The sequence below is a fragment of the Polyergus mexicanus genome, unplaced genomic scaffold, assembly GCF_030449975.1.
Source record: "Polyergus mexicanus isolate NDT 795.1 unplaced genomic scaffold, iyPolMexi1.0 SCAF_7, whole genome shotgun sequence".
NCBI classification, from domain to species: Eukaryota; Metazoa; Arthropoda; class Insecta; order Hymenoptera; family Formicidae; genus Polyergus; species Polyergus mexicanus.
The window spans coordinates 1765924-1789796 of NW_027223327.1; the positions used below are offsets into that span (position 1 = coordinate 1765924).

General features: G+C 36.5%; 3 protein-coding genes across 9 annotated transcripts in view; 1 reads left to right on the top strand and 2 right to left on the bottom strand.

Annotated features, from left to right (window-relative positions):
- The window catches only part of LOC138934453 (neurotrimin), a 315283-nt gene that overhangs the window by 144473 nt on the left and 146937 nt on the right, over positions 1-23873 (top strand). The gene's annotated exons all lie outside the window — the stretch shown is intronic.
- Positions 9409-11949, bottom strand: LOC138934782 (uncharacterized). The gene has a single exon (XM_070298866.1). The coding sequence runs from the start codon at positions 11799-11801 to the stop codon at positions 10581-10583; it is 1221 nt and encodes a 406-aa protein (XP_070154967.1). The 5' UTR covers positions 11802-11949; the 3' UTR covers positions 9409-10580.
- LOC138934452 (uncharacterized) overlaps positions 15301-23873 on the bottom strand; it is a 159732-nt gene continuing 151159 nt past the window's right edge. For 2 of the 3 annotated variants that reach the window (XM_070298194.1, XM_070298195.1), the window contains one exon: positions 15301-16562. In XM_070298194.1, the coding sequence (XP_070154295.1) occupies positions 15362-16562 (1201 nt within the window). In that variant the 3' untranslated portion in view covers positions 15301-15361. Of the gene's footprint in view, positions 16563-19503; positions 19550-23873 lie in introns of those variants that run through there. The other variant, XM_070298196.1, reaches the window with a different exon arrangement.

Below are 23873 nucleotides of genomic sequence, written 5' to 3' on the forward strand. Positions count from 1 at the left end.
TGATTGCGGGAAGGTAGATACCGCGTTATGAAATATTACCGTGCGGCTATAATTTAATATTTTATCATACGAATGATTTGTTCCCGACGGTATCGATCCGTCGCTTATCGCGCCGATGTCCTCTTTGTGCTCGTGTTCAAACAATGTGTAAGTGCATTAATATTCCTGCTCTTGAATCTCTCTCTGTTCAAGCTCCTTCCATTCCTTCCTCTTCCTGACCTTATACAAGAACGTAATTTTTGCACGGCAGCGAAAACTCGTATCGATAATGAATATAATAACGAGTTTTTCTCCAAAGCATTATTGATGGGATTTTTATAAATTTAATACGTCACTCTCTGTCTCTTTCTCGTGATTTCTTTAGCATATAGACGAGCTGCGACAGGGAGTTTTGTTGCATTAAGATAGTCGTGCAAATGCATTAATAGCCTATTGTAAGATTTATATTGCAAGCTTTATGCGTCAAACTGAGCTACTCTAATACAAAGGAGATATTTTAAAGCTCTTCTTTCTCTCTCTACACGATACGTTATATTTAATAATTTTATATAGATTTAGACAGTTAAATCAAGGATCAATCTTTTTTCATATTTATTATGCTAAAACTGTTTCTGTCGTTTATTTCATTTTCTCTCCCACAGTCCTTTCGCATAATTATACATATACTATAATTTTATCGCCACGTATTTACGTGACAGGATTACACTGACATTTTACAGCTCGGAGCTAGGGCATGCGATTAGCTCACTATTATAAATTCGAGATATGTCGCCGGACGATGGCTTTGATATTCCCCCCCCCCCCCTATATTATCCACGAATCACGGGGCTATTTTAAACTTAACTTTTAAATTACATTTTTATTAAAGCAAAATATAAAATGTCTAAAGAGAAATAGAATAAGATTTCGTAAACTTTTAAACTATTTTCTATTGGTTTTATATTTTTATTCGTTTAGAATTCAAAAAAGATTTATCGATACACGCAAAGGGAACTGCGATTAACACACACATACGCATGATTCATATAATGTCGTGCGGTTCTATACGCGACTTGATCTCTCCATCCTATTCGATCCCAGTCCAGACTAATATTTTTTTGCGCGGGCACCGCCACCCCCATCCCTTACACAAGCGCAGAAGTGTACACGCGACGATTGTTAAAAAGCCGTTTAAACGCGCCACACGAAGCACGCGAGTTCCGACATAGTCGACGTTTGCGAAAACACGCCGACAAAAACAAAGAGCCGCGATTCTTCGTTTTTAAGAGCTTTAGGCAAATCAGATATCGAGTACGGTAAACGAGAAAGCATCAGGAATAATGTAGTAAGAGTATTCGTATTTCTTAATAGGAATATTCCCATATCACGCGACATTCAAATCACGAAATCTTTAACGAAATTAATTTATCTCTATAGATTTCACGCGATTAGTTCTCGCTGATATATCGATTTTACAACACCACGTTCTTAATCAGACGCGTAATGTATTACGAGACGGATCGTCATGAAAACATATTACATAATTTAATTTTTACGATGTACTCGCAGAAATTGATTCTTCGTCTGATAGATACGTACAGGCGACATGAGAGACAACATTTGTTTTATTAATAAGATTCGTGAGCATTTTTTGCTAGATAGAAAAATACACGCGACATACATGGAAAAATAAATCGGTCTGTTTTAACAATAAGCGTGATTACACTATGTTCTGTAGCGTGCATCGCGCGCAATGTTATTTTTCCACATCAACGATCCGGTATTCTTGCAGCAACGGGGAAAAAAAGTGTTTGCGTCTATATTATAATATAAAAATTGCAGAAAAATATCAGTACGCGAATAATGGTAAAATCATTCATGATATATGCAGCAATATTCACTATAAAATCGGTAACTGGATTGAATGCTTGCAAAAGGCTATATAATAAAAGTAATATTTTGAATAGCAATTAAAAAATAAGCTTTTTTTATTTTAAAAGAGAGAATCCATATTATATCAGGAAATAAAAAAAATAAAATAAAATAAAATAAGGAGCGAAAACAATAACAAGAATGAAAAATGTACAGAGAAGGAAATTCTTATATTTTGCGAATAAATAATAATTACATCTTGTATCATTTTTATTTATAATTTTTTTATTTCATATTCTCTCCTTTTCTTCTATTTCTTGTATAAATAACAGATGCGTAATGCAACCAAATAATACAATTTCTGCGTGATATTTCTTTTATATCGAGAAGGGAATAAAGACCTGGTCGCGATCTCAAACGATCGATACTCGCCCGAATATGCATTTCCAGCATTCGCAAAAAATATCGATTTTGTTCGGAGCACTGCCTTCGATGTGAGACTTACGCACGACATATTTGGACGAAAATAGCGTATGAGTGTACGGAACGCGCTTAAATTATGCGACCTGTCGGCAACAGTCTTTTAAGCATTTGCTGTGATAAATATTAAGTCCATTTGAAAACAAGACAAAGTATTTTCACTTCCACAGCATAGTCGCCATTGTGCGCGCGGAGCACGTTTTATAGAAAATATTTCTACGAACGGTGATAAAGAGAGAGAGAGAGAGAGAGAGAGAGAGAGAGAGAGAGAGAGAGAGAGAAAGAGAGTTGTGCACGGTAACCAAAAGGTAGAATTAATATCGAGATTGTTCGAAACTCCGCGGTTTTACCGCCAAGTATTTTCTGCGGGATGTAACGCGCGCCGGGTGGGGGGGGGGGGAGAGATGAAAGATCCCATTAGCGAAATCAAATTTTCCGCTACGATGCGATATGACGGTTTTCGGGAAATTTCACGCACGTGATTCGCGTAATGAACTTTTCAGATTATGCCAGCGAGTAGTCTGTTTTCAACGAGAATATAATTCGGCCGCAATCATTTTTGCCATGATTTTTCAATGTTCAATGTCAATTATCTTGTCGCATATATAAGCCATATATAAATTAAGTTTTTTTTTTTTTCCAAATAAGATTTTACCCGGCAAGACAAATCTCTCTCGTCGAATACGCAATTGAATATCGAGAAAATAATTTTGTATAGATTTCGCGACGCGCACCTCGCTTCTATTCTCGCATTCATTATTTAGATTACATTAATACAACGCGTTTCCCCGGTGGGGCTGAAAATTGTCGGCCGTATCGTTGGATAATATCGTGTATTATGCGCGATATTCGATATATAATAAGATAATACGGGATAATATTAATAAAAAATTGATTGTGAGTATACACGTAGTTTTTTATTTTATTTTATTCCGATCATAGAGCGAGGCTGGGAATACATTTAATAATTCAATTGAAAATAAATATACTATAGTATGTCTATCGAGAGAGTAAATAAAGATCGTTGATTTTTATTATGCGCTAATCGATAATTCTCTGTATAACGCAAAGCAAATATCGAATTGTGAAATTTATATGGGTGCAAGTTATACATATAATATAATATAATATTACACAATCGTATAAATTTATAGCATGTTTTATGACAAATGAATAATGCAAGATTATCTTTATCTGATATGTTAGTTTAAAAATTTTATATCTTTATTCTTCTATATTTATGGTTATGGTATAGTTGGAAGATATTCATTGCAAGTGTCTAATTTCTCCTATCTTTACCTAATGAGCAATAATTATAGATAATAGATACGAAGTCGTAATTTGTGTCTTGCTTAGCGTCCCTGCTTACATCCAAAGGGTTGTAATCGGATATAAGACAATTTGACTATACACAGGCTTCTTTTCCTTCCAATCACATTTTTCATCGAACGTCTTCGTTCGCGTGGCCATTAAATGAATCCGAGAACAATGCAAATCTTTGATTTAGCAAATCATTTGAATTAATTTTGCATCCATTTAATCGAGGAGAAGCACTTAGACAAAAATGAGTTGTATAAGCTTTTTGAAAAGTAGATCATAGCATCGCGGAAAATCTCTCGTTAGAACGCTGTTCGTTTTGAATATCATGCTTTCGTGTAATAAATCTTTCGGCACAAACATTAAGATGATTTCTTCCGCGGTACACACATACAGAGGAGCATGAATTTATCACATAACTAGTCCTGACGAGCCGCGATCGATAACCGACGATGCTTTCATTTGAATCTGAGATTAAGTTACCGAACTATCGGTTCACAGAAAAGTTGCTCTCGATTGCGTTTTACCTTCTCTTTAACGACGAATTTTCATCGCACGGACACCTCATTCGATTCGTCCATCGTTCCTCGATTTCGTAGAAGAAATCCCGTTCTGCTTGCCCTTTGTCATCTGCATAAAACGCGAGGAAAATGCAGTCCGATATTTGATCCCGAGAATGTGAATTTTCGCTTTACCTCTCGCGATACCTCTCTCATCTCTTGCGATATGATATCTATTCACATTTTCTTATCTATATCCGGTCAAGCCACGCCAAACAGGATATATTGCGAATAGTTACAGTTTAAGTAAATTAATTTTGCAATTATTTTATTTTTTATACGTATATGTTGGAGATAATTTTCTATAATATCGCGAAAAATTTATGCAACAAAGTATAGATCGGCGGTCTGTCATCACGTTGCCGTATATTTTCGACAACAATCACGCGTTACGACATTGTCAATCCGTATTTGCGCGGATACGGCGTATTTACGATGTCAGTGGATACGAAATCGGACGAAACTATGTATCCCGTACATAGTCTTAGAGACCCAATTATACGTGTGACGATCAACACGGTCGCTGTAACTGCGCGATTACGTGGTAGAATATGGTACCTGGTGCTGTTAGCCAAGATAGTGGACGCGCCCTGTGAATTTATCGACAGGTCAGGCACGATGAATATCGGCATCCAATAATGGACCGGCGTCGCTGTTTGCGGCCCAAAGTGATGGAAAAAAGAAATTCAAGCTTGTGTATGTATACATGAAGCGCGATCCGTCCGACACTCTCGATCGAACGCCAACATTTTGCGCCGATATAATGAGAAAATTGTCATTAATCGAACAAACTGAAAAAGAGCGCCCTTTATCTTCTTTCCTCCGTGATAATACGCGGATGATATTGACGCGAGCTTGTTCTCCGCGTTACTGTGTCGGGTAACGTTCCTCGATATTACCACGTGCTATCGCGTCAAATTTTGCGCAATTTTGCGAACCACGTCAGCACGCGAGCTGTGCTTTATCGCGAGTCACGCGCAATTAACGTATAATTCACGATGCAGTTTTCCAATTTTAATCGCGAGAAAGTTGCACGGCGGTGCAAACTCGCGTGAAAATGCCGCTCGAAGCCCGAACAATTTGCATCGTAATTTGACAGTCGCGGCAGAACATTCGCCTCATCCAACTGACTAAATCATTCGGTAACCGAAGTGACAGTGACTTGTATTAAATTGTCGTTGCAATAAATCTATCTTACAATATTCGTTGTAAAAAAAGGATTCCAATAAAAATGTAAGAAAAGGCGAATTATTCGATAAATCATTAAATACATCTTATTTATTTATAATTTTTGGTTATGTTTCACTACATTTTCGAAATACATCCTCAACTTCTTTCACGAACCACTCAATTATGGAGTATTTATTTTTTAATGATAGAATTATTTAATGAAATATATTTATATTATGTTATCACAGCATGTGTGATTATTGTGACAGAGAATTTATTGGTGATGCAAGAATTGACATCGCAAAATAACTGATTTGATTTGGAAAAATCACATTCTATCTGATTGCGTCCGATACCCGATATATGTGTATGGTATACGTAACAAAATGTCAGTGTGTATTATTATACAATAATATACGCAGATATTTTATTACGCGGACGCGTTCGAGATTTAAAAATTAAATTTGACAGATAATAATCTGTAGTATTTTAGTTATATATTTTTTTTTTTTTTTACGAAATACGACTTGTGTGTGAGAAATTATTCTAGATTAGAGTAAAATTTTATTATTATTGAACGCGAAATATTTTTATCTGTACGTAGATAATCTTGCATACTACATTTTTAATTAAAGCTTACTTTTTATCTTAGTTTTACAAATGTCAGTTTGACGTATCGCAATATAAATTCATTGAACGACACTTACAACAGCTGTTTCAGTTGAACAATGCTTCAGTTAAACGAAAGTCCATGATTATCGCGGCGCGAATCTGAATGGAACTTTACGTATCCGGCTTATGAGAGTTCTCAGTGAACTTAGCGTTCGTTGTATGATGAAGTGGGTGACCGAGAAAGTTTCCCGGCTATACATGAGAGGCCCACAGCCCCGTGTCCGAGTACGGCCGCATCGCGAGACCTCGGAATAAATTGACCGACGTCGCCAATGGTGGTTGTTTATTTTCGAAATTAAATTGAATTGGCCCATAACTTGCCGGTCTATTAGCCCTGGGGACCGGGCTAGTTTGCTCGTAAATCTCCGGAGTATCGGACCGGTGGCACACACGCATATAGATCACCAATATACGTATATGTGCGTATAGTATTTATGTATGTATGGGTGTGTATATGCGCGTGTGTGTGTGTGTGTGTATGTCGTAGGATTGCGGGCGGGGGGAGGCGCGGGTATTCGATTCGCTCCCGACAATGCGTCCGGAAGCTCCCAGGAAATACATGGGCGTGGTGCCGAGATAAATGTACTCTCGCATTTGCATACTTCTCGCCCGCGCGGTTCCCATATCCTCCCGGACGCCGTTCGATCCTTCGTTCAGATCCTATCTGTACTTTGTCCGCCTTTTCCTGCCTCCTTAGTATCTCTTCTCTCCTTTCCCTTCTTTTCTTTCGCGTGTATCTTGTATCGCTCGTATGATATCGAAATATCGAGTGGGCGCAGCCGAAAGTGAGAACGGCAATGTCCGCGAACAAACGCGATGTCCAGATCATCATATTTATGACGTCTCGCCAAGATTATTTATAAAGACTCGGTTTATTACGGACAAACGTCTCTTCGCGAGACTCACATTTTTCGGGAATATCAGTCGCGTGCTCTCGAAGAATTTGACGTTGATAAAAATCGATCGTACGAAAGAAGCGCGAGGAAAAGATTTCGTAGAAATCATAGCGCAATATTTCGAATGATTGAAATAGTTCGATGGACGATTAGATTATGGTAGGTAGAGAGAGAGCTATGGCACCTCTTTCGCGAGACAAATGTACGCGAACCAACGGTAAACCAGCACGGTATTCCCGCGGGATAAACTCCTTTCGGGACGCTGGCGGTAGCGTGGATTTATTCATCCTGCTCGACTACTCGCTTGATTATCGGAACAAATCGAGTAATTTCCATCGTTCTCGTGTAGATGTATTTGCCGAGAATATTTGTACGTCAAATAATTTATCAAAGCCCTAAATAAATGCCTACATCTATTTATTTTATTTGTCTAATTATTCAAGCGATATTTGGATAGCGATGGTGCTTCTCGAAGCATCGCGTACTTAAGGCTAATAAACGTCACAAACAAATGTCTGGAACATTTACAACTTGATAGGGAATCAAATTAGATTCTTAATACACATGTTTTGGGAGATGTATAAGCGTAGTATTTATTAAATTTTCTTATTTATATTTCCGGTTATGTACGTCAAAAAATTCATTAGCGTCCTCAAAATATTAATTTTTTTTTCTTTTTTGGAATCGTTTTGTATTGATGCAGAATAATAATATCAATTTGTACAAATAGTGTTTTGATTAGTTAGGTTTATCGATTATTTAAAGTTTCGGGGAGAAAGGAGATGGACGGATAAAAATTTTTTTAATAAGATTTTCTTTCTCGATACGATTATAATAATATGTCACTATTGCTCTGATGCTTCGCCAATTATTTACGATTAGATATTAGCCAATCGTTAAGAACGGAATAGTATTTTCTAATTTATCTCAAGAAGGGACGATAACAAGGGTAGGTGACAAACGACTGTTTACGGAAATCACTTTCTTCGAAATCGTTACAGTGTGGCAATACTTTCGAGCTACACCGATAGAAGACTATCAAGAAACTCGGGGGAGGCACAACTCGTAACTGCAGTTCGATTAAATTGTTCCAGCGTCTTCTTCAACCTCGTTCCGGCTTGCGCTTGTCACCCTTTACCTCGATTCTCTCTAGCCCCTTTGCTGTTTCTTCTTATGTTTTTCTATCTTGCTCATCTTCTCTCTTTCGCTTCCTCCTTTCTCTCTCTTTCTTTATCTTTCATCGTGCTATACATATATCCTACCTGTGTTCTCCGATATTGCAAGTGAGTTCAACATCAACGATTGTTAAACTCGCTTCGGCCGGCTCTCGAAAAGTTTCGCGCTAGGCGATATATACGGTGTCGCATTCTTTGGTCTTAACGATTAAACTTATCCCAGGCGACGCTTCGACAATTATGCGAGAGAGATGACAAGAGAGAGAGAGAGAGAGCTTACATTGCCGATTGCCGAGTTCTCGAACTGTTGTAACGGCGTTGTTCGTTTCAAGCGATCGGCGAAAACGTTTCCAGCTGTTAAAATGTCGAGAGACAATCAGTTACACGGATATCTATTTATAATCTGGTTCCGGCATTGTTTCATTTTTTAAAATTGATGTATTCTTAATTTACATCGATTGATCGTACTCAGTTTATTTACCGCGACTAATGCCTGCATCAATTGCGGAGTATAACTCCATGAGAGAAAAATTTCAAATTTTTAAAAAATAATATTTCTATAATATGAACATATTAACAATCTTTTTACTTATTATTTATTATTTATCTCGTATTTATTTTACATATAACGAGATGCTTTAAATGCGCTTTTTAAATATTGATATATCAATATATAGCCGTTTATAATTTTCTATTTAATGATTATTTATTCAGATGATAATTGGATTCTCTTTTGAAATAAACAAAGTAACATTATTCGTGTGTTGCACAAATGTAGTGTTATACTGCAGGAAAATCGTCATTCTAAAGAATTACATAACGTGTGTGTAATGTACGCTACGTGTTATATAAGAGCTCTTTTAGATGTCGTATCATCGTGTACTTGGTACAAGCAAGATTGCCAGAGATTAGATTAACTACTTTAATCATTATGACCAGTTTAACCAATAACCTTGTTCCATAAATGTACGTATGGTACGAATACAAAGATAAAATTCTGTCACATCATGTGGTTACGGCAGCAGATTAATAAACAATTTTTACGGTCTATCAGTGCTAAAAAATACAAGGCGTTAAAGATGTAAATTTATAACCAGGATAAAACTTTTGATCATATATACGTATATTAATCTTATATTTAAATTACTTACTTATTGTTGGACAGTATTTATGTTTTTCTAGAAGCATGAATTTTAATGAATGAACAATAGACATATAAACTAATGTCATATATTGATACGGAAAAGATTTTTAGGAATAATCCTATATTGTTAGCAGATAAATTATATATTTATTATTCATTATTGATTATTATTTCATTTTTCATTAGTATACATTAGTTTTCACGAAACATTTCTAGAATACTGGAATTTCATTGAGCAATATTGCGTAATAGCGCAAAGTATAAATGACACGTCAAATCTCGCATTTGCACAATCATACTTGTAGAATTTCTTTCTCGTAATAAAAATATTATCCAACTCTCTACAATGTTATCATGGAAATATCATGATAAATCTGATAACGTATAAAATGAATTTTCTCTTCACAAATGAATTTCTCTTTATTACATGTATATGTGTATACATTTATATTTTTTAGTTTCAACAAAAACATATTTTTTTAAATCTGAATAGAGAGAGAGAGAGAGAGAGAGAGAGAGAGAGAGAGAGAGAGAGAGAGAGAGAGTATTTACACATATGTATATAGAGGCAATATTACGCGAGTTATTACGAATAAATTTACCTTATGATACTGTAATTTGTGACATGTTGTTTCTCTATCGGCCGCTGAATATTTTTTTATATTAAGGAAATACTTTATTATTGAAGGAAATTCAATTGTACGCGAACCTGGCATAGTGCGCGGGCATAAGTGAATTTTGTGATAAACGCCGCAGCTAACTTGAAAAAATATATGGAAATGACAAAGTTATTCTCTAACGGTTAGGCGGGGCGCTTTTTTATTTGAAAGGCAGATCTGGACTTGTGCAGGCGAAAGAATAATTTCACCCCTAATGTGTACCGGAGTATTCCCGCAATATCACACCTATTTTTAGTGTCGCATATATATATATATATATATATATATATAGCAACAATTTTCAATCGACTCATTTTACAATCTATCTGATAAAAGTTACGCTCAAGAAATAATTATTTCAAATTTTCTGATCAATTGATAAGGAAATTCAAATATTTTTTTTATAATTGCGATCCAAAAATTATCTAAATTATTCATTTAAATTATTAATTATTTAAATTACGGCACATAATTTTCTAAAATAATATTAATATAGTCTTCATCTGTGTGTGTATATGCTTGTAACCTATAGTTTTTTTATACTTATATTATGTGTGTATGCTCCTATGACGCGCAATTAATTATTTAAAAATGTTTCGCATACATCATAGCTATTAATAAATACGAATATATACATTATTATAAAAAACACACATTTATAAGATATGTTCCAAAAAACCAAACTCTCTAAACTCCAATAACATATCAGCTAATATTTTGGATACTTTTTCTCCGCCGGCTTTCTTGCAATTCTTTATATATTCGGTTATTATGTCTATATTTGCCATCTCTTCATGTTCATGTATTTTCATATCGAGATATCCCATCAAAGTCGCTAAAAAGTAGGATGCGATAACGAAACCGAAGAGGACGCCTTTCTTATAATCCTCCAGCAAAGCATCGTACGAATATTTCTCGATGTCTTGTACGCCAGCGTCCAGCAAATACTTCTTCAGCGTGTCGTGATAAGCTCGTATGATCTCGAAAAACTTATCCTTTCTGAGTTCATTCGAGCAACCGAGACAGAGAAACGTGGAAAGATCGACGACGGGAGTCGAGTATCTCAAAAGCGCAAAGTCGATCAGCATCGCTCGTGGCTGTCCGTCATCTTCCATCTTAAAAAGATTATTGCTCAATGTAAAATCGCCGTGACACATCGTAGACAATGGTTCCATTGGCTCCACTATTTTCATCATTATTCTGTCAAACGCATTAGCGAGTAAAGCTTCCATTTTATCGCAAAAGACCGCGTCGTATTCTTGATTACGAAGATAATCCACTGCCCGGGTCGCGATAGCGTTGGTATAAGATCTTGACATGTCGTCCAATGGCGTGTTGTACCTAGTTTCTTGAAGTTGCGCTACGATATCGAAGAACTTTTCTCGTTGCTGCTCCTTCATGACGTAACCTTTACCGTGGAATCGTGCTATTTCACGCATCGCCGCTAAGATATATTCCAGAGATGCGTTGTATACATATGGACAAGGACAATATCCTCGTTTGCTGGCATTCTCCAGGGCGATCACCGAATCGTTAGGCGGCCGTTCTTCGGTGTAAAAGCACCTCGGAAAGTTCTCGTCGGGCCTGGCGTAAATCCGATAGAATAAAATCTCGTTGTGAAACTGAGGATCGATGAGAACCATCTGTCTGTGTACTTTTATCTGCGTGGGTCTCTTTAATACTATGAATACCTCCTCGCTCTGTCCTTCCTTAGTTCTATTTTTAAATTTCACGCACACGTAATGTAACGCGGACATAAAAATATCGTCGGTTTCGCATAGCTCGTACCGAGCTTCCTCGACGTTCGATCCGAGATTTTCGATAACTTTCGGCATCACTTCTTTCATCCATCTTTGAAAATCTTCGATACAAGACATTTTTTTTATCTCTACACTCCCTACAACCTGTACACAATAATCGTCGCGTCCGACTATGGATGCGATATTAAGCGAGCAACGCAGGATGCAACGCAGAGTGAGCTTGCTGTCTAGATTATGACTCGAATACTGTGATAGCGTTTTTATGATGACGTTTCCCAGGCAGAATGCGACTTTAGTTAATGCCATCTCGCGTAACAAAGATGCATGACTGCAACAGAGAAGTGGGGGATTTAATGAATCGCGATGCTGCATTACCAGCTAGGTCGTCTGTCAACACGATGTACAATTATGCGCTGAAACATTGCTCGTTATTACCTGATAACCATGTATCTAGGGCATGGCAATAACCGCAATTAATCGATTATCAAAATATTGCGCGAGAAAGAAAAAAGTCAATTACAGCATGGAAGATCATATCGGTAATTGTAACGTGGTTGACGAAATCGTTGATTACCGAACACGTTGTTTCGCATTTTTGATTGATTAGAAATACAATATTATACTTTTATTTTAGATAGGAAATAGATAGTTTTTCGAAAATTTTAAATAACTTTTTCCTTTGCGACGAATAATCAATCGGGATTAGTACACGAGTATTTCTATACGAAATTTGTAATTAAATTATAATATGTATTGGATATTTTACATCGATATACAATTTGCGAAAAATAAGACAATTAATATAATTGTATTATAATACCATTAAATTGTGTTATAAGAGAATTATTTATAACTTAATTATATAATATAAATAATTTAATTATTATTTTTGCGTTATTATAAATAACGAGAATAATAATTAATAATGTATTATAAAATAATATTGAAAAGTTTACAGTTGCCGCATACACATATATACAAATACGCATAAAATTTAACGATCAAATATTCTGAAGTAAACTTTGCAATTATCTTCGTAAAGAATTCGTTAAAATTCTCTATCAGGAATTAGTATTTAACCTAACGTGCCATATTTAGTGATAATGTTCTAGATAAGTATCTTTAATTATCTAAAATTATCTAGCACGTTACCGTGATATTATTATGCGCGTTTGGTATACAGATAGAATAAATTTTATAGCAAATTAAAAAAAAAATATATATATATATATATTTAAGCAATAATAGGCGGTCAAATCATTATTTAATTGCAAAAAGCATTACCTCTCTCGTTTCAATAAATCAGATTATGTGTATTATGTCAAATTGCTTTTCTCTATTTCTGAATGAACTTAGAAATATCGTCGAGTACTTGAAAATGAAAGAATCTTTTTTTATGCGTTCTTTATTCCGAGGGATTAAACGAGTTCACCTCCGTTCTTCCGTTTTTGACGTTTGTATAGGTGTAAAAAGAAATGGGGTCACGAAAGATGCTTTCGCGAACAATACCATCAGACATGGTCATTCGAAGAAAACTGAAAGAAAATGGATGAAATATTGAATCGTGCAAGGAGTAACGAATGACTAAGGAAACTGAGCGACTCAATTTAAAAGGAGGACTAGGACGAGATAGTTTTCTTGACTTGTAACTTGAGATTATATGTAACGGAAACGTGAGAATTTTAACCATCATACGTAACGCTTGAGTAAAATGCGCGGAAAGCGCATTTTAAAGATTATTATTCACTTACACATACATCATTCAAGAATTTTAAAAAATTTATTTTCAATTTCTATCATATATTTCTTAACTTATTACATTAAAAGAGACGATCTTTTTCTTTTATTATTATTATTATTTATTTATATAGTTTACGTATTTTTTGTACATACAGTAATAATATTATATTAGCAATAGAACATATTTAAAAACATGTTAATATTATCAATTTTATCGGAAACAATGGCTATAAAATGATAAGTAATATTAGATTTTAAATAATATTAGCTTTTGACAGCTAATTGATCGGTTAAATATTTCCTCGAAAATTTTAGAATTATTAATCGATGTAGATTTAGGAAAACTGTACGATTTGATACTATCTATTACATTTCGAAATAACATGGGACAATTATAAAAAGTGTTCTAAGTAACCAAGATCTTACAGATGCAATAATATATCAGTTAGAATCTTGGACATTTTATCTCCGCCGGATTGCACGGATTCATTCTTTTGCCGATTCCTTTGGTTATTATCCTTTGTAAACTCATTTTGCTATATCCCATTAATATTAGTAGGAAGAAGGATGTGACGACGAAACCAAAGACAGCACCTCTTTTGAAATCGTCTAGAAAGACGTCGTACGAATACTTGTCGGCATTCCAAACGCCAGCGTCTGACAGATATTTCTTGAGTGTATCATGATAGCCTCGCATGATCTCGAAAAATGTATTCTTTATCGATTCATTCGAACAAAATATGCGGAAAAATATCGAAAGATCAACGACGGGTGTTGCGTATCTCAAATCCGCGAAGTCGATCAGCATCGCTCGTAGCTGTCCATCATCTTCCATCTTAAAAAGATTATTGCCTAATGTAAAATCGCCGTGACACAGCGTGGATAAAGGTTCCATTGGCCCCGCTATTTTCGTCATTATTGCGTCAAACGTATTAGCGAGTGAAGCTTCCATTTTATCACAAAAAATCGCGTCGTATTCTTGATTACGAACGAAAAAAAGCTTTGTGCACGCACATCGTTGCGCAACAATTTCTATGTGTTACATTTAATTAATTAATATAATTTAGCCATTTTAATAACAATTTGTTCATTATGAAAATCATACGCAAGATGTTATCTGTGATCCGAATAATATTGCAAATTTTCATGTATTAAATTTTTTACATCTTTAATTAATTATATACATTTTAATTGTATATTAAAATCAATGTATGATTGGTATTATACTCTTACATATATATATATATCTTTTAATTTGCAGAGAAAACTTGCAATATTAATTATTCGTTAAAATATATATCTATATTTGTGTTTTTAATCATATTAAAAATTTTTATTAAAGTATAAAAATTAATTATAGTTAATTCTTTGCATTATTGTATAGAGTTTATAGATTGTATAAAAAAGACTTATTAATAATTTTTTTCGTTGGTACTATATTTTGTATAAAATTTACATTGAAAAATTTGTAAAAATTGATTAAAACATATTTTTTTCTGCCTTATTGTTGAGATAAATAATAATAGAAGAGAGAAACAAGAATATCATTTTTACTCGAATGAAAAATAAATATATACATAATTTTAACTCTCCGTCATAAAATAGCATTAAGATGTAAAATTCTTGAGTAATCATAAGTTAACGAAATAGAAGAAATCAACTTAAATATATATAAGCAAAAAAACAATAAGAACATTAATGAATATATAATCATTGAATAGGAACAAATATAAAAAAAAAAAAAAAACGAAATTAAATATATTTTTAAGTCACAAAAACATAATAAATTTATTTAACTTTTTCACCCAACTTATACGGCAAAAAATTATTCTGCACTTACATATTGTATATTTCTGATTATTTAAGAATATTTGCCAAAGCTTAAACTGTACATTATCTATCGGTATTGATTTATACATGGGATTAATATTACACGATTATAAAAAGTGTTTTAAACAACCAAAGTCTTTCATTTGCAACAACATATCGGCTAATATTTTGGATATTTTGTCTCCACCTTTCTTCTTGACAATTTTTGCATAATCTATATTTGTTTGTGTTCGTATTTCATCTATGCTATCTTCTATTAAAAACGATAAAAAAAAGGATGCAATAATAAAACCGAACAGGCCACCCGTCTTGTAATTGTCCAACAAAGCGTCGTACGAGTACTTTTCAATATCCTGTATGCCAGCATCCAGCAAATATTTCTTCAGTGCGTCATGATAAGCCTGCATGATTTCGAAAAACTTATTTTTTCTAATTTCATTTGAACAACAGAGACAGAGAAACGTGGAAAGATCGATAACGGGAGTCGAGTATCTCAAATGCGCAAAGTCGATCAGCATCGCTCGTGGCTGTCCATCGTCTTCTATTTTAAATAGAATATTGCTTAATGTAAAATCACCGTGACACAACGTGGACAAGGGTTCTACTGGCTCCACCGCTTTCATCATTATTACGTCGAACGCATTCAAAAATACAACTTGCATTTTATCGCAAAAAATCGCATCGTGGCCTTGATTGCGAAGATATTCAATCGTTCGCGGTGCGATTAAGTTGACAAAAAATTTGAATGCATCACTCGTACTGTCGTACCTAAGTTCTTGAAGCTGCTTCACAATGTTGAAGAACTTTTCTCGTTGCTGCTCCTTCATGACGTATCCTTTGCCGTGGAATCGTCCCATTTCGCGGATCGCCGCTAGGACGTACTCCAAAGGACCATCGTATGTGTATGGACAAGGATGATATCCCCTTTTATTGACGTTCTCCAACGCGATCACCAGATCGGGCGATTGTTCGTCTACGTATAAGCATCTTGCAAAGTTTTCGTCAGGTCGAGCGTACATACGATAAAACAAGATTTCGTTATGGAACTGAGAATCGACGCGCATCATCTGTCTAATCATTTTCTCCGGCAGGCATCTCTTCAATATTATAGAAAGTTCCCCACTTTGTCCCTTCACTTTGCTTGTAAACTTTATGCATACGTAATGCAGATCGGATGTAATATACTTCGTGTTTTTGGATAACTCGTACCGTGCTTTGTCCACGTCTGATCCAAGATTTTCGATAATCTTCGACACGATCTTTTCAATCCTTCGTTGAAAATTCTCGTCGGACGACATTTTTCTTACCCTGTGAATATTATTGTATATATTATCGACTTTTTTAAAATGTTAATGTGAGTAAGTAAATCTTAGATTGTAGCTTTAATAATACTGTAGTTTTCATATAGATATGTATAGATTTTTATAATTTTTAATATATAGATATTGATAATTAATCTTATCGTGTGATACAAGAAACGCGAGTATGGTATACATAGTAAAAAAGGTTGTATATTAAAAATAATTTATAGTTAAGATTAATTTTTTTCTTGAGTCTTCTTTCCGTTATTTCATATATAATGTTAATGGCATTCGCGTATTTTATTTTATAAATTACAATAAAATAATAAAATACAAATGATATTAGGTCCGACATATCTGAGAAATAAATTTGCACTTAATTGCATAATTTAAAGCCCGAAACTGCATTAAGATAAACAATCGAAGGGAGCATTTTTGGTTGCAAATTGCAAGAAAATTTTTGAATGCTATTGTTTGGATAATGCACATAAATTACGAACCCATTTACGTGATATGGTACTGAAATATTGTAGTGAAATATTCGCGCAATAGGCGAATCACGTAATCGAATCAAAGTCCATCTGTCAAATAGATATTACGTAAAGGCATGCGTATACAAAAGTGTAAAAGATATTTTGTATAAGATATTTTTATGTAAAAGAAATATGAGCAACTTTTCGCTAGAGTCTAGTACATCAGAGAAATGTATATTTATATATAACATATTAAATATTATTCACGCACGCGTGTACATATACTATACGCAAGCGTGTACGAGTCTCTCAGAAAATTTTATTTTTAAGTAAAAAGATAAGTTTTTATATTTTCAAGATAGCCTATCTAAAGCAAATGAACAAGGAAAAATATACTCCGCAATGTAACGTACCATTCACGACAAATATTTATCCTCGATCATTAAAAAAAAAAAAAAAAAAAAAAAAAAAAAAAAAAAAAAAAAAAAGTGACTGCGCATCAATGGAACGAATGAAATTTCCAGATTTGATTGATGTTTTTAAGTAATTTCTTTAGCGGATGTTTAAAGACTTGAATATTTGAATACTGATGTTTTTATTTCCACAAATGACGACTCTATAAAATGTGCGCGGAATCGATAAGAAATTGCAAAAAATATTTAATTTGCATTCTGTATGGAACTCTGCTTTTATAATTAATAGCATTAATAATGGTAATGATAGAACGGATATTTTATTTAGCTCTGAAAATATAAAGGCCAATTTTAAATCAAATTTCAATTAACTTAGTCGGTGATTAATTCAACTGAGATAGAATTATCGACAACATTATTTTTAATCATATAATTCGTTGCAAATCTAATTTTTCTTTCCATCAAACATGACGGATAATAATTTTATCTGTAAACAAAATACTACAGATGTTATTGGATAAATTCGATATGATCTGATAAATTTTCGATTAAGATACTAAGAGTTGTCTGAAATGCTTAACTATGTAAGCGCACAGCAGATTCTCGAGGCAGAAATGCCTCGATATAGATAGATCATGCAATGACGATGCGCGACTTTTGAATCTACGCGGCGAGGCATATCGAAATTTTCTCTCGATAATGCATTTTTGGCCGGAAATTTATTGCATCGAGCGTTAAAAGTGCATTAAAGCCTCACGTCCCAAAAACGGTTCTCGTGGCCCCCCGTTCCTCGCTGCGAAAGCACGCGAGGTCCATTCCGAAACCAGCGATCAAACACGGTACATTCCCGCATGGCTGAGTGTGTTAGGTATGGGTCAGATGAGGGGAAAACATCTCCTGCGATTTTTCCGGGTAAAGGGACTTTGCATAATCGCCGGTGACGTTGCATTTAAGTGGCTTGCACGGTAAGCGGCGAAGAGAGGCAACTCGAGCCACGGCTATCTAAATAGCTATTGCGCGATGGTTTTAACGAGAAAGAACTTTAGACCGACGCTGTTAGAAACTTTCCGTTCTTTTTAAATTTTAATACCAGCACTAGCTGGTTTTATCTACTGTCGTCGTGCAAATTTCGTACAATTTATAAATGCTGCCTCCGCAGAAAATTTCCAAACGAAAAATTTGACGCTCCCTCTACTTCCGCTTCTGCTAAAGTGCATCGATCTCTATTGCGATATTAATAATCAGTTTAAACATTTCGGTTTACGACGAATTAAAATACACGGTTATTTTTTTTTCGTTTCTAGCTGCGAGAAATTTGTTTTCGCGACGTAGTGTCAATATACCATAATGTTAATCGTGTCGTAGTACGATAATGTTAGATATTGTAGACATCAGTAAGTCGTGATATTCTTGTACCATCGATTAAACGACTTAAATTGTTTGAGTTTAATTCCACGGGCACCAGAGAATTTTATCGTGCGATAAGTAGACCGGCCGAAATAACGTAAACAGAATTATCTTATCTGGGGCTGTAAAAAAATATATAATAAGTTTATGTAGATGGGAACGCTACACCATAGAGCAAAGAATTCGTTATGTCACGCGCTTAATTTCCTTTGATAAAATTTCCACGCCTTTCGCTAAACGACGACGATTCATTGCGCGAGCTATTCAGAGAGTTGGAAACCGTCAACGGAATATATAATTACTGGGAGTTGATTTAGAAAGATGAGTGAGATGAGAGAGAGAGAGAAAGAGAGGCGTGATATTAACGCGTTCCTTTTTCCCAGGGCGCACAATTCCCTGTCGAAAATTCCGCAAAACATAACAATGACTGGCGTTAAGGAGAAGACTGCCGGCTACGGAGGACGAATCGAGTCAGATTAAATTTCCATTGCAAATTTCATTCAACCGACTGCCTCGTATCTCGTTCCCGCTCCATCGTCTCTCTTTCTCTCTCTCTCTCTCTCTTGAGCGTTTACTCGCTCTCGACGACGTGACGACGATTCAACGCAGCCAACGTCGTCTCTCGACAAGATGAACGAGGCGGCCCGGTATTTACGCGAGAAACGATGAAACGTGGGATAAGCGTCGAGTCGTTGACATGTATATCCAAGCGTCGTTATCCGCTTTCTTTGTCGAAAAGATTATCCTCCCCCGCGTGAAACTGTCACGATCTATCCGCGAGATACAATAGATAACTGTCCCGAATCTACAATCGCGATCGAACGTTTTAGCGCCTACGAGCCAACCGTAATCGAGATAACTAACTAACTAAGATGCGTTTCGACGATGAACGGAGCCTTACCTGAGCATGCAGCTACAATTCCCAAGCAAGTAGCTTTCCCGACGACTAGACGAATATCTGACGCAGCGTGATCTATGCTAGTGTGCTTCTTGCTCCGATGATGTTCCTTTTATCGGTGCAACTTGTGACGACGACGGACGATGATAACGAGAGCTTCTTATATTTAATATAGCGCGTGTGCGACTTGAGCGCTCGTTAGACTAATGAGCTCTCAAAAGATGCGCGCTTTCTTTTATTATCTCGAGAAGAGACAGGCTATTAAATGAGAACTTAATGGCACGGTTACATGTGGCATTTGTCTTTGTTGAACACGATCTATCGCCTAGACATTATCGTCGCCTTCGACAATAGCAAACATTATGATAGCTAAATCTAATCGTATCGTGAAGATGGAGATCCGAGTCGAAATTTTGCTCCTATTTACACACCTTCAATTTTCTTACTTTATAAAAACGATAAATGAATAGTTTTTCGCTTAGGGATTTAAGAGAATAATCTTCGGCAAAATTATAGATTAAATAATTGTAAAAGAGAATCTAATTATACTTGAAGTATCAAGATATTATACATTAGGGATAGGAGTGAAATTTCGACTCGAATAATTGCAAGTAATAATCGAGCATTGAAAATGAAACGGTTAATGAAAATATAGAAATAGATAAATTTTTATCTCGATCTACCGTCCTATGCACTTGACATACATTATATTATCTCGTCCATTTAGCACACGACTATTATTATCTCTCACGCTGTCACAACCGAATATTATATTAATTGCTTTCAAATGACGATAAATCGACGACGTAAATCGATTCTCTCGCGCCAAGGTATATTCTTTATTGTGCCTGATCGAGAACTTGGTCTCGCGTAAAAGATCCGGGGGTGAGTTTCGCGCGGGCAATCGACGAGACGCTCGCGCACACGCCTCGAAAGTGAAAATTAATCCGATCGGCCGTGCGGGAAATCAATTCCGTAATAAATCTCTCCCCCGGGCGGGATCGTAAATAATATCCGCGCCGTGCGCGCCGCGAGATAGCGCGTTGGCGCGCGACAAAGAAATATGACACCCCACGATCAAGCTTATTTATCGACGAAACACCGTTGCCGATGGCTTCCGCCAGACCACCTCCAGCCAGGACATTTTACAATACATCCCCGCTCTCTGCATCCTTCGGCAAAAATCCTTGTCCGCTCTGCGTGCGAGAGAGCTCGCGCTCGGCCACGCGAAACGATCATAAACGACTTGATTCCGACTTGATTCTCTTGCGACTCATATAGATCTTAAACGGTTTTCACACTAGGCACTTTATATGTATTCTTCGTCGATTATGTTATTTTATGAAAAAAGAAGGTGCGATATAAATGATGGAAATAAATTCCAAAATCTTAAACAAAATCTGCAGAAAATAGATATATTAAACGGCGTATGAATTTAGTCTCTCGTTATACGCGTATACGTATCTCGTTACGCGTTATTTGTTACCTCATTCCATTTCTCCGCGTAATTCCCGCAACGTTTGATCTAAAGTAACGACCGGCTATTCCGGCTACATTTACTTTCCATTAAGTCGCGCGTCGTACAATATAAGATCGTTTGCCATGGCAATACTGACCGTAATACATTGATGCTCGTGTTTATGGACCACTATCTCATCCGGAGAATCTTCGCGTTTCCTCCTTCCTCCTTCAACAATTATTCGATTCCCGAGGCAAATCATTAGCGGAGGTTGCATGCGTGCGATTTCTTGCCTCGCGTACTCGGCCAATAATGGGTAAACTTCGCTTACGTAATTCCGATCGGAGAGGCAGCCATCGGAATTGCATCGCGGAGTGCGACTGCTAATGCCGGGACCAATTTATTCACGAGACAGGGGGAAAATTTACGGTAGATCTAAGCTTTCGCGCAAATTTTCGTCGTCTGTACCGATATCGAACAAAGTTTCTCGCTCGCATTTCGCGCCTCGTTAATTTACTACTCTCGATTGGATTGATGAGATCTGCTATTTTTTTCAAGCGGGGAATTACAACTGGAGATAGATCGCCGTGCGTTTAAAAATGCAGGAATAGATGGTAAAAAAATTTTTACGCGGACTCAACTGTCAAGCGAAATACCGCACGCTCGGAGAAAAGAACGGAAGGGATGTATATGTCCGCCAAGTCTATCTAAGTCTATATATATATATGAGGCGTTTAAGCAAAAGTTGCGAATTTGAATTTTAAAACAGGAGAGACTGCGCTCTGTCCGCACGACCTCGCCCCGGGTAAGAGTCTCGGTAAAAGTAGATTGAAAGATGTCTCCTCTTCTCGCCCGTTTCATCCGGCAGCGCCTCCCTTTATCCTTGCCCCGACCTTCCCATCGTCGCGGATATTTTACGATGTGGCTTCGACGCGCCGGCTGTAAAATCTCGAAATTTAGGAGGGTACCTCTATATATATAACGTGTCTTTCACAAAATACGGAATCATTTGTGGATTCGAAGGAGCGCGATCACCCGGTAGAATCGGATCCAAGTTCCGACACTCCGCTGCGTAATTCGAAATCCGCCGGGGAATCGCCGATGCGCGCATTCCGCGGTTCATCAGCCATAATCCGATGCTATCCGGAGGATCCGCGAGATTTAATGGACCGTCGAGTGAGATAAACGCGTAACAAGTATCGCGATTAAACCCTTTTCCTCCTTTCCCAACCTTCTACATCGCTCTCCGCGTTACCGGCGCGAAAGGAAGCACGGTCGCGCGGATTCACGCTCGTTCTCCATGGCCTGCCCCTATAGCCCCGGGTCGGCGCGATAAATTCTCATTTTTGCCGACGACGCGACCGACTCTCCGCGGACGGAAATCGTAGACTGGGAGCAAAGAAAGAAATGGGAACGACAATGCGGTTCTCCAAACATACGCCACGTCCAACTATTATACTTATCGCTGGCGACTTTTCCGATCCATTTCCGCTCTCTTTTCTACTCTTTTATTTAAAAATGAGCGTTTATCGCAGAATAATCAAAGACTGTTATTTGATCTATCTGTTTTGCGCGTCATATCATTAATTCTTTGAATGAAAAGATAATTTACTTCCACGATGAATAAAAGCATAATGCATTTAACATGTTGGATTCGAATTGTAATTGAAAAATGGGATTTAAAACATGCGGGGAAATTAGATTGTTATCTCATTGAAATGATACAAGCTATCGTATCTCTTTAAATCGAGTTCACATTCCTTTTGAATCGAGTTAAAGGCCAGATTGCTGGCCTTTTGTATGAAGGGACAAAAGGAAAGGAAATTGAGGAAACGAGGCCAGATTGCGAGGACTTGGAAAGGTGGTCAATGACGTTGACTCATAATTAAATTAGCTCGAGCCCATTATACGAACACGGGTTTGGCTCTTGTAACTCGTTCCTTCCAAACTTGGCCGATTCCAATTGCTCTTCGTAAGAGCTCGAATTTCTTGTCGTCCAAATAAAACAGACCCGTCGAAATTGTTCGCGGTCTTGCGCTAAATTTAATAAAGAAACTTGTTGCTGTGGGACCTTACAAACTTTGATTCATTGTACACCATGTGTATCGCGAGGGAACATATTTACCTTATGTACGTAAAACGTAACGTTCGTATATAACGCGATAAAATGAAAATTCGTAATATTCGAATAAAGCGCGGAAATAGAAGATTGTGAAAACCGCATCTATTGTATTATAATATCGAAGCAGAAATACACGCGAAAATTTCATGGTTTCGCCAACAATTGTATTAAAGATAGCATCTCGCAGTTTATGAAAGAGCGGTACAACAAAATCTCTCGAATGTCGGCGTTTTATCATTGTTATGACAGTTAGAAGCGAGCATTGGTATAAAGGAAACGTTACGCGATTAAATCCCCGGATAACTTTCCGCCCGGGATTTGACATTCCCGTAATCGTTCACCGGCTGCAATGTGTATAATTGATTATCGCCCGTGGAAAGTTTCCGTTTTCCGTTCATTTTGTCTCGTCGTTCCATGTCCGGGGACTCGGTAACGTGAATTATTGTCCGAGGATGGGACGCTGATTGCGCCGCGACCGGGGAGAGGGAAAACAAATTAACGCCGTCGGAGAATTCGCGATATAAGTCGCGGCTAAAGCGTCTCCGA